This window comes from Hyaena hyaena, unplaced genomic scaffold (assembly GCF_003009895.1).
Source record: "Hyaena hyaena isolate Hyena2069 unplaced genomic scaffold, ASM300989v1 scaffold_2062, whole genome shotgun sequence".
NCBI lineage: Eukaryota > Metazoa > Chordata > Mammalia > Carnivora > Hyaenidae > Hyaena > Hyaena hyaena.
Window position 1 is genome coordinate 61,991 of NW_024082687.1, and position 15,189 is coordinate 77,179.

At 38.8% G+C, this 15,189-nt stretch overlaps 1 protein-coding gene across 3 annotated transcripts in view; it reads right to left on the bottom strand.

The window, feature by feature from the left end:
• The window catches only part of TMLHE (trimethyllysine hydroxylase, epsilon), a 91,615-nt gene that overhangs the window by 43,709 nt on the left and 32,717 nt on the right, over positions 1-15,189 (bottom strand). For all 3 annotated transcript variants that reach the window (XM_039225341.1, XM_039225338.1, XM_039225340.1), the window contains exon 4: positions 10,520-10,799. In XM_039225341.1, coding sequence (XP_039081272.1) covers positions 10,520-10,799 — 280 coding nt within the window. The remainder of the gene's footprint in view (positions 1-10,519; positions 10,800-15,189) is intronic.

The following is a 15,189-nucleotide window of genomic DNA, read 5'->3' on the forward strand; positions in this document are numbered from 1 at the left end:
CAACTGTTTATTCCACTTCTCCTCCCCTTCCTCCTCTGTTAAGTTTCTCCTGATCCACTTATAAGTGAAAACATGATATCTGTCTTTCTCTGCTTGACTTATTTCGCTCAGCATAACACTCTTGAGTTACATCCACGTTGCTACACAAGGCCAGATTTCATTGTTTCTCATTGCCATGTAGTATTCCATGGTATAGATAAACCACATCTTCTTGATCCATTCATCTGTTGATGGACACTTAGGCTCTTTCCATGTTTTGGCTACTGTTGAGAGTGCTGCTATGAACATTGGGGTCCATGTGCCCCTGTGCATCAGCACTCCTGGATCCCTTGGGTAAATTCCTAGCAGTGCTAACTGCTGGGTCATAGGGGAGTTCTGTTGTTAATTTTTTGAGGAACCTCCACACTGTTTTCCAGAGGGGATGCACCAGTTTGCATTCCCACCAACAGTGCAGGAGGGTGCCCGTTTCTCCACGTCGTCGCCAGCATCTAGAGTTCTCTGATTTGCTCATTTTAGCCACTCTGACTGGCGTGAGGTGGTATCTCAGTGTGGTTTTGATTTGTATTTCCCTGATGAGGAGGGATGCTGAGCATCGTTTCATGTGTGTGTTGGCCATCTGGATGTCTCGTTGGAGAAGCGTCTGTTTATAACTTCTGCCATTTTTTTCACTGGATTGTTTGTTTTTCGGGTGTGGAGTTTGGTGAGTTCCTTATAGATTTTGGATACTAGCCCTTTATCTGATATGTCATTTGGAACTATCTTTTCCCATTCCGTCGGTTGCCTATTAGTTTTATGGATCGCGTCCTTTGCCGTGCAGAAGCTTTTAATCTTGATGAGGTCCCAATAGTTCAGTTTTGCTCTTGACTCCCTTGCCTTTGGGGATGTTTCAAGTAAGAAATTGCTGCGGTTGTGGTCAAGGAGGATGTTTCCTGCTTTCTCCTCTAGGGTTTTGATGTTTTCCTGTCTCACATTCAGGTCCTTTATCCATTTTGAGTTTATTTTTGTGCATGGTGTGAGAAAATGATCTAGTTTCATTCTTCTGGATGTTGCTGTCCAGTTCTCCCAGCACCATCTGTTAAAGAGGCTGTCTTTTTTCCATTGGATACTCTTTCCTGCTTTGTCAAAGATTAGTTGGCCGTACATTTGTGGGTCCAAATCTGAGTTCTCAATTCTATTCCATTTGTCTATGTAGACAAATATTTTTTAGATAAGACACTGTAAGCACGATTCACAAAAGAAAAAAAACATAACGGACTCCACTAAAATTAAAAATGTCTTCCCTCTCTTCCTTGGTAGTGTCTGCAGAGGTGGCAGTCATCTACTCGCCATCTTGGCTGCCCTCAGACTTCGGTGAAGCCCAAGATAATTAAAAAGAGGAGTAAGAAGTTCATCTGGCACCAGACAGACCAATATGTCAAAATTAAGCACAACTGGCAGAAACAAAGAGGCATTGATAACAGGGTGTGTAGAAGATTCAAGGGCTAGTTCTTGATGCCCAATATCGGTTATGGTACTAATAAGAAACCAATGCACATGCTGCCCAGTGACTTCTGGAAGTTCCTAGTCCACAAGATCATGGAGCTTGGAGTATTGCTGATGTACAACAAGTCTTACTGTACCAAGATTTTTGATCAAAATGTCTCCTCCAAGAACCACAAAGGTATTGTGGAAAGAGAAGCCCAGCTGGCCATCAAAGACACCAATCCCAATGCCAGGCTGTGCAGCAAAGAAAATGAATAGACAGACAGCTTATGTGCACATCACATTTGTTTTTTGTTATTTGTTATTTCTTTATTTTAGAGAAAGAGAGAGCATAAACTGGAGAGGAGCAGAAAGAGAGAGGGAGAATCTTAAGCAGGTTCCATGCTCAGTATGGATCCCATGACCCTGGGATCATGACCTGAGCAGAAATCAAGAGTCAGAAGCTCAAACACCTGAGCCACCCAGGCACCTCCGCTTTTTTTCTTTACATTTGGTATTAATAAAACAATAAAACTACCAAAAAAGCAAAAAAAAATTAAATTCAAGTTAGTTAACATATAGTGTAGTCTAGGCTTCAGGAGTAGAACCCAGTGATTCATCACTTACATATGACACCCAGTGCTCATCCCAAAAAGGGTCCTCCCTAATGCCCATCACCCATTTAACCCATCCCCCCAACTCCCCTCCAGCAACCCGTTGTTTGTTCTCTATAGTTAAGAGTCTATTTTTTGGTTTGCCTCTCTTTTTCCTCTATGTTCATCTGTTTCGTTCCTTCAATTTCACATATGAATGAAATTATATGGTATCTGTCTTTCCCTGACTTATTTGTTTAGCATAAAACACTCTAGCTCCATCCATATCATTGCAAATGGCAAGATTTCATTCTTATTGACGACTGGGTAATATTCCATTGTGTGTGTGTGTGTGTGTGTGTGTGTGTGTGTGTGCATTCATCAATTGACGGACATTTGGGGTCTTTCCATAATTTGGCTATATTGGTAATGCTGCTGTAAACATCAGGGTGCATGTGTCCTTTGAGTCAGTGTTTTTTTATCCTTTGGGTAAATACCTAGTAGTGCAATTGCTGAATATAGGGTAATTCTATTTTTATTTTTTTTGAGGAAACTCCGTACTGTTTTCCAGACTGGCTATACCAGTTTGCATTCCCACCAACTGTGTAAAATGGTTCCCCTCTCTCTGTATTCTCACCAGCATTTGTTGTTTCATGTGTTGTTAATTTCATCCATTCATTCTGACAGGTGTAAGGTGATATCTCATTGTAGTTTTTATTTGCATTTCCCTGTTGATGAGTGATGTTGAGCAACTTTTCAAGTGTCTGCTATCTATCTGCACGTCTGCTTTGGAAAAATGTCTATTCATGTCTTCTGCCTATTTTTTTAACTTTTTAATTTTTTTTAATTTCTGAGAGAGAGAGAGAGACAGCATGAGCAGGGGAGGGTCAGAGAGAGAGGGAGATACAGAATCTGAAGCAGGCTCCAGGCTCTGAGTTAGCTGTCAGCACATAGCCCGATGGGGCCTCAAACCCACGAACCGTGAGATCATGACCTGAGCCGAAGTCGGACGCTTAGGCGACTGTGCCACCCAGGCACCCCTTCTGCCCATTTCTTAGCAAGATTATTTGTTTTGTGTGTGTGTGTGTGTGTGTGTTGAGTTTGATACATTCTTTCTATACTTTCGATACTAACCCCTTTTAGAAATGTCATTTGCAAATATCTTGTCCCATTCTGAACACTGCCTTTTAGTTTTGTTATTTCCTTCACTGTAAAGTAGCTTTTTATCTTGATAAAGTCACAATAGTTCATTTTTTGTCTTTGTTTCCCTTGCTTCTGGAGACGTGTCTAGTAAGAAGTTCCTATGGCTGAGGTCAAAGAAGTTGCTGCCTCTGTTCTCCTGTAGGATTTTGATGGTTTCCTCCTGTCTTACATCAAGGTCTTTCATCCATTTTGAGTTTATTTTTGTGTATGATATGAGAAAGTGGTCAAGTTTTATTCTTCTCCAAGTTGCTGTCCAGTTTTCCCAACACTATTTGTAAGGAGACTGTCTTTTTCTTTTTTTTCTTTTTCTTTCTTTTTTTTATTTATTTCTAGGAGAGAGAGAGACAGCGTGAGCAGGGGAGGGTCAGAGAGAGAGGGAGACACAGACTCAGAAACAGGCTCCAGGCTCCGAGCTGGCAGTCAGCACAGAGCCCGACGCGGGGCTCGAACCCACGAACCGCGAGATCATGACCTAAGCGAAAGTCGGACGCTTAACCGACTAAGCCACCCTGGCGCCCCGAGACTGTCTTTTTCTTGTTGGATATTCTTTCCTGCTTTGTCGAAGATGAATTGACTATAGAGATGTGGGTTAATCTCTGGGTTTTGTATTCTGTTCTATTGATTTATGTGCTTGTTTTTGTGCCATTACTATACTGTCATGATCACTACAGCTTTGTAATAGAACTTAAGGTTCAGAATTGTGATGCCTCCAGCTTTGCTTTTCTTTTTTAATATTGCTCTCTAAACCAAACAACTTTGGCTATTTGGGATCTTTTGTGGTTCCATACAAACTTTAGGATTGTTTATTCTAGCTCTGTGAAAGATGTTGATAGTATTTTGATAGGGATTGTATTAAATGTGTGTAATATAGAAATTTTAACAATATTTGCTCTTGCAATCCTTGAGCATAGAATGTTTTTCCATTTCTTTATGTCATCTTCAATTTCTTTCACCAGTGTTTTATAGTTTTCAGATTAGAGATCTTTTATCTCTTTGGCTAGGTTTATTATTATTATTTTTTGTGCAAATTTAAATGGGATTGATTCCTTTTTCTATTGCTTCATTATTGGAGCATAGAAACACAATACATTTCTGTATGTTGATTTTATATCCTGTTGCTTTACTGAATTCGTGCATCAGTTTTAGCAAATTTTTGGTGGAATCTTTTGGGTTTCTATCTTTTGAGTATCATGACATCTGCAAATAGTGAAAGTTTGACTTCTTGTCTATTTGGATGCCTTTTATTTCTTTCTGTTTTCTGACTGCTGGAGCTAGGACTTCTAGTACTATGTTAAGTAACAGTGGTGAGAGTGGACATACCTATCTTCTTCCTAACCATAGAGGAAAGCTCTCAGTTTTTCCCTATTGATGATATTTGTTGTGGGTTTTTCATATATGGCCTTTGTTATGTTGAGATATGTTCCCTCTATCCCTACTTTGTTGAGTTTTTTTTTTTTAATCACGAATGGATGCTGTACTTTGTCAAATGCTTTTTCTGCATCTATTGAGAGGATTGTATGGTTTTTATCCTATCTTTTATTAGGTGGTGTCACGTTCATTTATTTGTAAACATTGAACCACCCCTGCAGCCTATGCATAAATCCCACTTGCCCATGGTGAATGATTCTTTTAATGTACTGTAGAATTTGATTTGCTAGTAGTTTGTTGAGAATTTTTGCATCCACATTCATCAGGGAAATTGACCTGTAATTCTGTTTTTTAGTGGAGTCTGTCTGGTTTTGGAATCAAGGTAATGCTGGTCTTATAGAATGAGTTTGTACGTTTTCCTTCCATTTCTATCTTTTAGAAAAGTTTGAGAAGAATAGGTTTTAACCCTTCTTTAAATTTTTGGTAGAATTCACCTGTGAAGCCATATGGCCCTGGACTTCTGTTTGTTGGGAGATTTATTACTGATTGAATTTCTTTTCTGGTTATCAATCTATCCAAGTTTTCTATTTCTCCTGTTTCAGTTTTGGTTGTTTGTATGTTTCTAGGAACTAATCCATTTCTTATAGGTTGTCCAATTTGTTGGCATAGTTTTTCATAATATTTTCTTATAATTGTATTTCTGTGGTGTTGGTTGTTATTTCTCCTCTCTAATTTTGATTTAATTTACTTGAGAATAAGTTTAGGAATTCCCTGAGTTTGCTTCAATGGGTTATCAAGGCTTAGGATGAAAGCATTCAAGATGAGCTAAACAGGGCTAAAGTGCCCCCAGGATTGAACAAAAGCATAGGAATAAGAAGCCACAGGATGAAAGCATCCAAGATTAAGTAATCAGGGTGGAAGCACCCACAGCATAGTACAAAAGCAGAAAGCTGCTTTCAGATTATGAAAAGTCCAGAATAGGTAAATGGGGCTATGGACAGCAGCAGGGTGAAATTGCCCAAAGCGGAGCTAATTCGCAAAAGAAAATTACCTTGTTGACCCTGAGGTAGCATGCTCTGTCTTATCCCCTAGGCAAGTTAAGATAAACATATCCGGTGCCTTGTGCCTGTTGTAAACAACCATCAGCTTGGTGCCTTGATTTTGTTTTGTATTGACCCAAACCCCTAACACCGCATATCTTTGAAACCCCTTTTCTCTCCCACATAAGTTAATGTTCACTGTTTCATTGTCGCTTTCTGCACATCCATCACGTTTGTAAGCCTTCTGGTGCTAGTAAAAACTGAGCAAGGACCTTTCTTTACTCAGGGCTCTGTCTCCTCCCAGACATTAGCCTCTCTCACATTTAATTCTGTGTCCACTCTCTTGCTGGACAATAGAGAACTCCAGACTCAAAGTCTGCAACAGCTAAGGGGCTATCAATTCTATTAATTTTTTCAAAAAATCAGCTCCTGGTTTCATTGATCTGTTCTAGGTTTTTTTAGTTTTTATATCATTTATTTCTATTCTAATCTTTCTTATGTCCCTTTTTCTGCTGGCTTTAGGTTTCGTTTGTTGCTGTTGTTTTATAGCTCCTTTAGGTGTAAGTTTGTTTGAGATTTTTCTTGCTTCTTGAGGTAGGCTTGTATTGCTATATATTTCCCTCTTATGACCACTTTTGCTGAATCCCAAAGATTTTAGAGTATCATGCTTTCAATTTTCATTTGTTTCCATGTATTTTTAAATTTCTTCTTTGATTCCTGGTTAACCCACTCATTGTTTAGTAGCATGCTGTTTAACTCTCATCTATTTGTTGTCTTTCCAAATTTTTTCTTGTGGTTGACTTCATGTTTCATAGTGTTGTGGTCAGAAAACATGCATGGTATGACATAAGTCTTTTTGTTCTTGTTGAGGCCTGTTTTTGTGTTTTTGTGTTTTTTTTTTTTTTTTTTTTTTTTTTTTTAGTATGTTTTATATTCTGGAGAATTTCCCATGTGCATTCAGAAAAAATGGGTATTCTGACGCTTTGGGATGAAATATTCTGAATAAATCTGATAAGTCCATCTGATCCAGTGTGTCATTAAAAGCCATTGTTTCCTTGTTGATTTTTTTGCTTAGATGATTTGTCCATTGGGGTAAGTGGGGTGTTAAAGTCCCCTACTATTACTGTATTATTATCAATGAGTTCTGTTATGTTTGTTATTGTTTATATATTTGCATGTCACCAAGTTGGGGCATAAATATTTATAATTGTTATATCTTTTTATTGGAAAGTCCCCTTTATTATGATATAGTGCTCTTATTCATCTTTTCTTCCAAAGACTGGTTTAAAATTGAGTTTGTCTGATAGAAGTATGGCTATTATGGCTTTCTTTTGATGTCCATTTTCATGATAAATATTTCTCCATCCCCTCATGTTCAATCTGCAGATGTCTTTAGGTCTAAAATGAATCTCTTATATGCAGCATGCAGATGGGTCTTGTTTTTTTTTTTTTTTAAATCCATTCTGACACCCTATCTCTTTTGATTGGAGTGTTCAGTCCACTTACATTCAGAGTAATTACTCATAGAACTGTATTCAGTGCCATTTTATTACTTGCTTTGTCATTGTTTGTGGAGATTTTCTTTGATCCTTTGTTGTCTTTGTCACTTTTGTCCTCTCCTTGCCACTCAAAAAGTCCCCTTTAATATTTCTTGCAGGGCTGGTTTAATGATCACAAACACCTTTAGCTTTTGTTTGTCTGGAAAAGTCTTTATCTCTCCTTATATTCTGAATGATAGCCTTGCTGGATGGAGTATTCTTGGCTGCAGGTTTTTCCCATTCAGTACTTTGAATAAATCATGCCATTCCCTTCTGGCCTGTCAAATTTCTGTTGAGAAATCTCCAGCTAGCCTTATGGGTCTTCCCTTATAAGTTAGGGACTTTTGTCTTGTTGCTTTTAGGGTTTTTTTTTTTTATCACTATGTTTTGAAAATTTAACTACAATATGCCTTGTTGGCTCCTTTTTTTTTTTTTTTTATGGGAGTTCTCTGTGCCTCCTGATTCTGGAAGTCTCTTTCCTTCCCCAGATTAGGGAAGTCTTCAGCCATTATTTCCTCAAATAAATCTTCTGCCCTCTTTCTCTCTCTTCTTCTGGGACTCCTATGATACAAATATTATTACATTTAATGGAGTCACTGAGTTCCCTAAATCTATTCTTGCGATCCATCACTCCTCTTTTTTGTTCCACTTCATTATTTTCCATACTTCTATTTCCTATGTCACTTATTCATTCTTCTGCTTCTTCCTTCCTTGTGGTCATTACATCAGTTGGTTCTGAGTCTCAGTTATTGCATTTTTCATTTCTGCCTGATTGTTTTTTAACTCTTTGTTTTGTGGTTAAGGGTCTTCCTGATGTGTTCCATGCTTCCATACTTTTCTCAAGTATCTTTATGATTGCTGCTTTAAATTCTCCATCAGGCACATTACTTCTGTTTTTTTTTTTAATTTTTTAAGTCTTTATTTTATTTTGAGAGACAGAGAGAGGACAAGTGGGGGAGGGGCAGAGAGAGAGGGAGACACAGAATCCAAAGCAGACTCAAGGCTCTGAGCTGTCAGCACAGAGCCCGACATGGGGCTCGAACCCACAGACTGTGAGGTTATGACCTGAGCCAAAGTCAGACGCTTAACCAACTGAGCCACCCAGGAGCCCCTTCTTCTATCTGTTTCAATTAGACTCCTGGCCATGACCACGTCTTGTTCTTTCTTTGGAGATGAATTCTTTTGTCTAGGCATTCTGTCTAGGTCTCCATCTTCTTTGTGTTAGAAAAGTCTGTTATGTTTCTGCTCCTGAATGTAATGACTTTATGAAAAAGAGGTCATACAGCATCCAGAGCCTGGTGCTTCAGGAAGTGTCTCTGGTGTGTGCTGTGTGACTCTGCTGCTGTTTTGACTGCTCTATCCCTCAGGTCAGAGGCTCTTCTTGCTTGCAGTGGGGAGTGTTTGCACCTTAGACAAAGTGTGGTACATTTTAACTACGTGTGCTCTGGTCTGCTTGTTAAGAGGGACCTGATGCTACTTCCACTAGAACTGAAGCCCTGCAGAACCCTCTGGTTGGGAAACGTGATGTGGGCAGGGGTTTGTGCTGGTCTTCTGAGGAGGGGGCCTGCTGAGCTGGTCCTAAGGCACACTTGCCCAAGAAAAGCAGTATCAGCAGCACAAAGTGTGACTTGGTGTAAGCAGGTTAGGCAGCTTGTGTTGCCACTGTGCTGTTTTCCTGAAGTTAGTTCATGCTGAGGGGCGAGTGAGGAAAATGGTGCCAGCTCACTCCTTTTTCCCTGTAGAAGGGAGTCCATGCTTCCTGATCTGAGGAGAGCACTCCCAGAGGAGCAAATAATTTCCCCTTGTGTGTCCTAGGTGTTTTTCAGATCACTGGTTTAACACTGTCTCTCGGTCGTATGCCTGCTTGGAGCAGCACAGTATACTCTGGGATCTAACCCAGCCAAGCCTGCTGACTTTTAAAACTCCAAAATTTAGGGACCTGCTGTGGCAGGGGCCTGTGCTGGTCATCAAGGAAAGGGTTTTGCCACACTGAAATGGATACGGTTTGACACAGAAGGGTAGTTGCATCAGAGCACATGGGTGTCGGATTTGGAGCAAGCAGGCTAAACAGCCAATGTCCTGGTTAGCTGCCCTCTGCAGATATCTGCCGAAGGGTGGGGGAGGAAAATGGCGCCCTCTTTTGTCCCCAGAAAGGCAATGTCACCTCTCACAGACGTGCTCCAAGAAGAGCAAACAGTATCTTCTTGTGTGCCTTAGTTGTTCCTCATATTGAACATCTGCCCTCAGGTTGTTTGCCTGCCTCATGTCTCTATCCCAGCCAAGTCCGGGGACCTCTAAAACTCCAGTCTTTGAGCCCCACTGGTTGCAAAAACTCATGAAAATCAGCCCCTCTTGTTTTCCCAGCCAATGGCTTTGGGGAAGTGGTCTCCTTGTGCTTATCCCTGTGTGCTCCACTCTCTCTCACCTTTCTCTGCAACCAGGGCTCCCTCTCTCCCATAGCACCTGCAATCCATTTCTCCCCCAAAGTATGTCTCTGCACTTCCTACCTTACTTGATGTAGCCTCTTGTCTCCCTCTAGTTGTAGTTTGTTCTATCACTCTCCAGGTCAATTTCTTGGGTATTAAGAATGATTTGATAGTTATCTAGCTGTGTTTGAGGGACAAGGCAAGGCTAGGGTCCTCCTATTACACTGCCATCTTAGCTTACCCCCAAATCCCAGTTCTACTACCTACTAGCAGAGCAATCCTGGGCATGCCATCTACTTAATATATATGAGTCTCAAGTCTATAATAACCGAAAGAAAATAATCATGTAAATATGTTGGTTAAATGCTTTATAGTGTAAGATGGTATTATTAACAACTAGTCTCTGAATCAAGCCTTAGCAATCATAATAGGTCAAAACTGGATGATCTTTAGACAGTATTTTATTCGATCCTCTTATTGTTCAGAAGGGAAAATCAAGGCCAAGGGGTAGAGCTGGAGGTAGAGGTTACAGGTATGAGTATAATGGAGTTGCCTATGTTCACACAATCCCTTGATGGTAGAACTCAGAATACCACCTGGTTCTCTTTAGTCAAAGTTAGTCCTCCTCCTAGTGTACAATGACACCTGTCACTTTAAGGACTACTAAGCTGAAAAAATTTACAGTGACTTTGAAGTCTTCATCATATGTAACATATGTCTTGAGAGATGAGAAATCTGAGCCTCAAATAAAGAACTATAAATGGGAATCCCTTTATTTAGATCACAAAATATTCATGATTAAAAACAAGGTAACCATACCCTGTTAAATTATTTTACTGGTGTTAATGCTCTGTAAATGAATTACTGTAGGTATTAGAAAATAATGTTACCTGATCAAGCTGATCCTTTCAGCCAACTTCTCTGTGTGTTCTTGAGTAGGAGGGACATTTTCTACAAATGCAATTCCATACAGCAGAAAATTTTGCAGAAAGTTCTTCAATCCCTCATTGGTTTCTAAGAAGCTCTGGAAATCTACAGATGGAACTCGGGCTTGCTGGTAGATTTCAGCATTCCATAAGATTCTAGGCTGGATGACCTTTTGTTTCTGCCCTTCATAGCTGTTTTTCACCAGCCAATCCAGATCATATTTAGTCACATGACCATCTGGCCCTTTTAAGAGAAAAATAAAAGGCATTAAAATAATAGTTATAAATACTGCCAATAATTTACTGGTTAAGAATGTTATTTTTAGCAACCAATTACCCAGTGCTATATTGTTTATGAAACAAAATTAAAATGAGTACCTAGAATGTTCCTGAGAGAAATAATTGTAGGTAGAATAGTATGAATTAATAAGTGAATGAATGAACAAATACATCTTACCAACTAGAAGGGACTAAATGAATTGGGGAAGTTTGACCTAATGATATGACATCAAGATTTCATAAGTGACTTTGCCCACTGTGCCAAAAAAACCCAAATAGGTAAAAAATCAATTCCCCCAAAATGCTTTAGAAAATATTCAGGATACACAAAGGATATAGCACAGGGAGTGAAAGGCTTTGCTGGCATCTTATCTTTTCTCTTACTTCTTTTTACTTCTCTGTCTCTGTCTCTGTTTCTCTGTTTGGCTTCCCACCCCATAAAAGCATCGTAAAGAATTTGTAAAACATAAAGAAGTATGAGAAAAATTTTAAAAATTACCTATATTTACCATTCTAACATACAGATGAAACCATTATTAACAGCTTGGCATAATTGTTTCCACTTCTTTTCCATGTACCCTGCCTTTGTCACTTAATAGTTTAAGAGTGATTTTATCAATAAAAATTTAAATCTTCAGGGCATCTGGGTGGCTCAGTCAGTTGGGTATCTCTGGGTCTTGATTTCAGCTCAGGTCATGATCTCACGGTCATGTGATCAATCTCTATGACAGGCTCTATGCTGGTAGTGCAGAGACTCCTTGGGATTCTCTTTCTCCCTCTCTCTCTGCCCCTCCCTTGCTTGTATTCTCTCTTTCTCACAAAATAAATGAATAAGCATTAAAAAAGTTAAATCTTCCTCCTATGATTGTTTTGTTTCTTAAATTCACAGACTCTTAACCATAGAGAAGAAACTGATGGTTCCCGAGGGGAAGTGGGTGGAGGGATGGGTGAAACAGGTGCTGGGGATTAAGGAGGGCACTTGTGATGAGCACCGGGTGTATTATGGAAGTGTTGAATCACTAAATTCTGCACCAGAAACTAATATTTCACTGTACATGAACTAGAATGAAAATGAAACTTAAAAAAATGAAATCTTCATAAGAATTAATCCTTATAATTTGCAGAATATGGACTACCAAGATTTACCTAACCAATTTGCTCTGGGGCATGTAGTTTTCATTTCCTTATTATTTAATAGTGACCATCCTTGTTTATATTTCTGATAATTTTCTTAAAATAGAAACGCAAAAGGTGAAATTGTTAAAACTGAAGATATAAACTTTTATGTGTCTTGGTGCATTTAACTTCAGTTACTTTATTAGAAAGTAACTACCAATTTCTACCAATTTTGGGGTGCCTGGGGGCTTAGTCAGTTAAATGTCCAACTCTTTATTTTGGCTCAGGTCATGATCTCAGAGTTCGTGAGATCAAGCCCCACGTCAGGCTCTGTGCTGACAGTGTAGTACCTGCTTGTGATTCTCTCTCTCCGTCTCTTTCTGCCCCTCCTCTGCTCGTGCTCTTTCTCTCAAAATAAATAAATTTTTAAAAAAGAATATATTTCCCGTAATATTTTTAAAAGTATACCAATTTTCGTTCTCTATAGCAATATATGTGTACCTATCAAAATAGAGAATTCTTATTTTTTAAAGATATTTTTTCCAATTTGGTAGGTAAACTCTGATTGTAATTTACTTACTAATAAGGCTAATAAGAACATTTGTTACACATTTATATTTGTTAGACATATGTCTTTTATTTTTATTTTTTAATTATTATCTTGTTTCAAGTTTTTATTTAAATTCCAGCTAGTTAACATATAACGTAATATTAGTTTCAGGAGTAGAATTTAGTGATCCATCACATACATACAACACCCAGTGCTCATCACAATAAGTGCTCTCCTTAATGTCCATCACCCATTAAACCTATCCCCCCATCCATCTCCCCTCCAGCAACCCTCAGTTTGTTCTCTGTATTGAGTCTATTTCTTGGTTTGCTTCTCTTTCTCTTTTTCCCTTTGCTTATTTCCTTTGTTTCCGAATTTTCACATGTGAGTGAAATCATAGTATTTGTCTTTCTCTGACCTATTTCATTTAGCATAATACTCTCTAGCTCCATCTGTATCATTGTAAATGGCAGGATTTCATTCTTTTTGATGGCTGAGTAAGATTCCATTGTATATATACACCATATCTTCTTTATCCATTCATCAGTCAATGGACATTTGGGGTCTTTCCAAATTTGGCTATTGTTGACAGTGCTGCTATAAACATCGGGATGCATGTGACCCTTCAAGTCAGTATTTTTGTGTCCTTTGGGTAAATTCCTAGTAGTGTAAATGCTGGGTAATAGGGTAGTTCTATTTTTAACTTTTTTTGCAGGACCTCCATACTGTTTTCCAGAGTGGCTGTACCAGTTTGCATTCCCACCAATAGTGCAAGAGGGTTCCCCTTTCTCCACATCCTCGCCAACACCTGTTGTTTCTTGTATTGTTGATTTTAGCCATTCTGACAGGTCTGAGGTGATATCTCATTGTAGTCTTGATTTACATTTCCCTGATGATGAGTGATGTTGAGCATCTTTTCATATGTCTGTTAGCCATCTGTATAGACACATATTTTTTAAATGCAAGCGTTACCAAACTATGGCCCATGGGTCAAATCTGCCTGGCAGTTGTCTGTATCACACCTGTTTTGGAACACTTGATACCTACTTGGTTACATATTGTCTATGTCTGCTTTCACCCTGTTCCTGAAGAACTGAATAGCTGAACAGTTGTGACAGAGACTGTGCAGCCAGCAAAACCTAAAAGTCTTTACTATCTGGCCCTTTTCAGAATATTTGCTGACTCATGCTTTAATGATCTGTCTGTTCACTTCTTTCTCACATTTTTCTATTGTAATACTAGTGCTTTTCTTTACAAACTGGCAATAACACTTTATATATTAATAGGTTTTCAGTTTCTGTAATACATGTTGCAAATATTTTGCATAGAAATAACCTTTCTATGGCATGTGGTATTTTTTGACTGTAGAGGAATCAGTAGTCAAATGTATTGATTGTAAATGTTATTTCCTCCAAAACTTTTTTCTTTTAACTTTTTATTTTGAAATAATTATAGATTCACAGGAAGTTCCAAAGAAATGCTTTTATTCAGTAAATAAATTCAGTAGTTGGAGGATACAAAATTAATATACAGAAATATATTGTGTATCTATACATTAATAATAAAGCAGCAGAAAGAAAAATTAAGAAAACAATTCAACTTACAATTGAAACCAAAAAGAATGAAATACCTAAGAATCAATTTAACAGATGGAAGACCTATACCCTGAAAAGTATAAGACATTCATGAAAGAAAATGAAGGCAACACACAAAAAATGGAAAGTAATCCAATACTCGTGGATTGGAAGAATATTGTTAAAATGTTCATTCTACCCACACCAACCTACAGATTCAATGCAATCGTTATCAAAATACCAGCAGTGTTTTTCACAGAACTAGGACAAATAATTCTTTTTTTTTTTTATTTCTATGAGAGAGAGAGAGAGAGACAATGTGAGCAGGGGAGGGTCAGAGAGAGAGGGAGACACAGACTCCGAAGCAGGCTCCAGGCTCTGAGCTGGCAGTCAGCACAGAGCCCGACGTGGGGCTCGAACCCACGAACCGCGAGATCATGACCTAAGCGAAAGTCGGACGCCTAACCGACTAAGCCACCCAGGCGCCCCCTAGGACAAATAATTCTAAAGCTTGTATGAAACCACAAAAGGCCCTGAATAGCCAAAGTAATCCTGAGAAGAAAAAGCTGGAGGTATCACCATCCCAGATTTCAAGATATACTACAAAGCTGTAGTTACTACAACTACCAGTATGGTACTGGCACAAAATAGACACATAGATCAATGGAACAGAATAGAGAGCCCAGAAATAAGCTCACAAATACGTGGTTAATTAATCTTCAACAGAGGGGGCAAGAATATGCAATGGGAAAATGACAGTGTCTTCAACAGATGGTGCTGGGAGAACTGGACAGCAACATGCAGGAGAATGAAACTGGACCACTTTCTTACACCACACACAAAATCAAACCAGGATGGATTAAAGACCTAAATGTGAGACCTGAAACCATAAAAATCCTGGAAGAGAACAGAGGGAGTAACTTCTTTGACATAGGCCATAGCAACTTTTTTCTAGATATGTCTCCTGAGGCAAAGGAAATAAAAGCAAAAGTAAACTAGTGGGACTACATCAGAATAAAAAGCTTCTGCACAGCAAAGGAAACCATCAGCAAAACAAAAAGGCAACCCAGTGAACAAGAGAAGATATTTGCAAATGATATATCCAATTAGGGGTT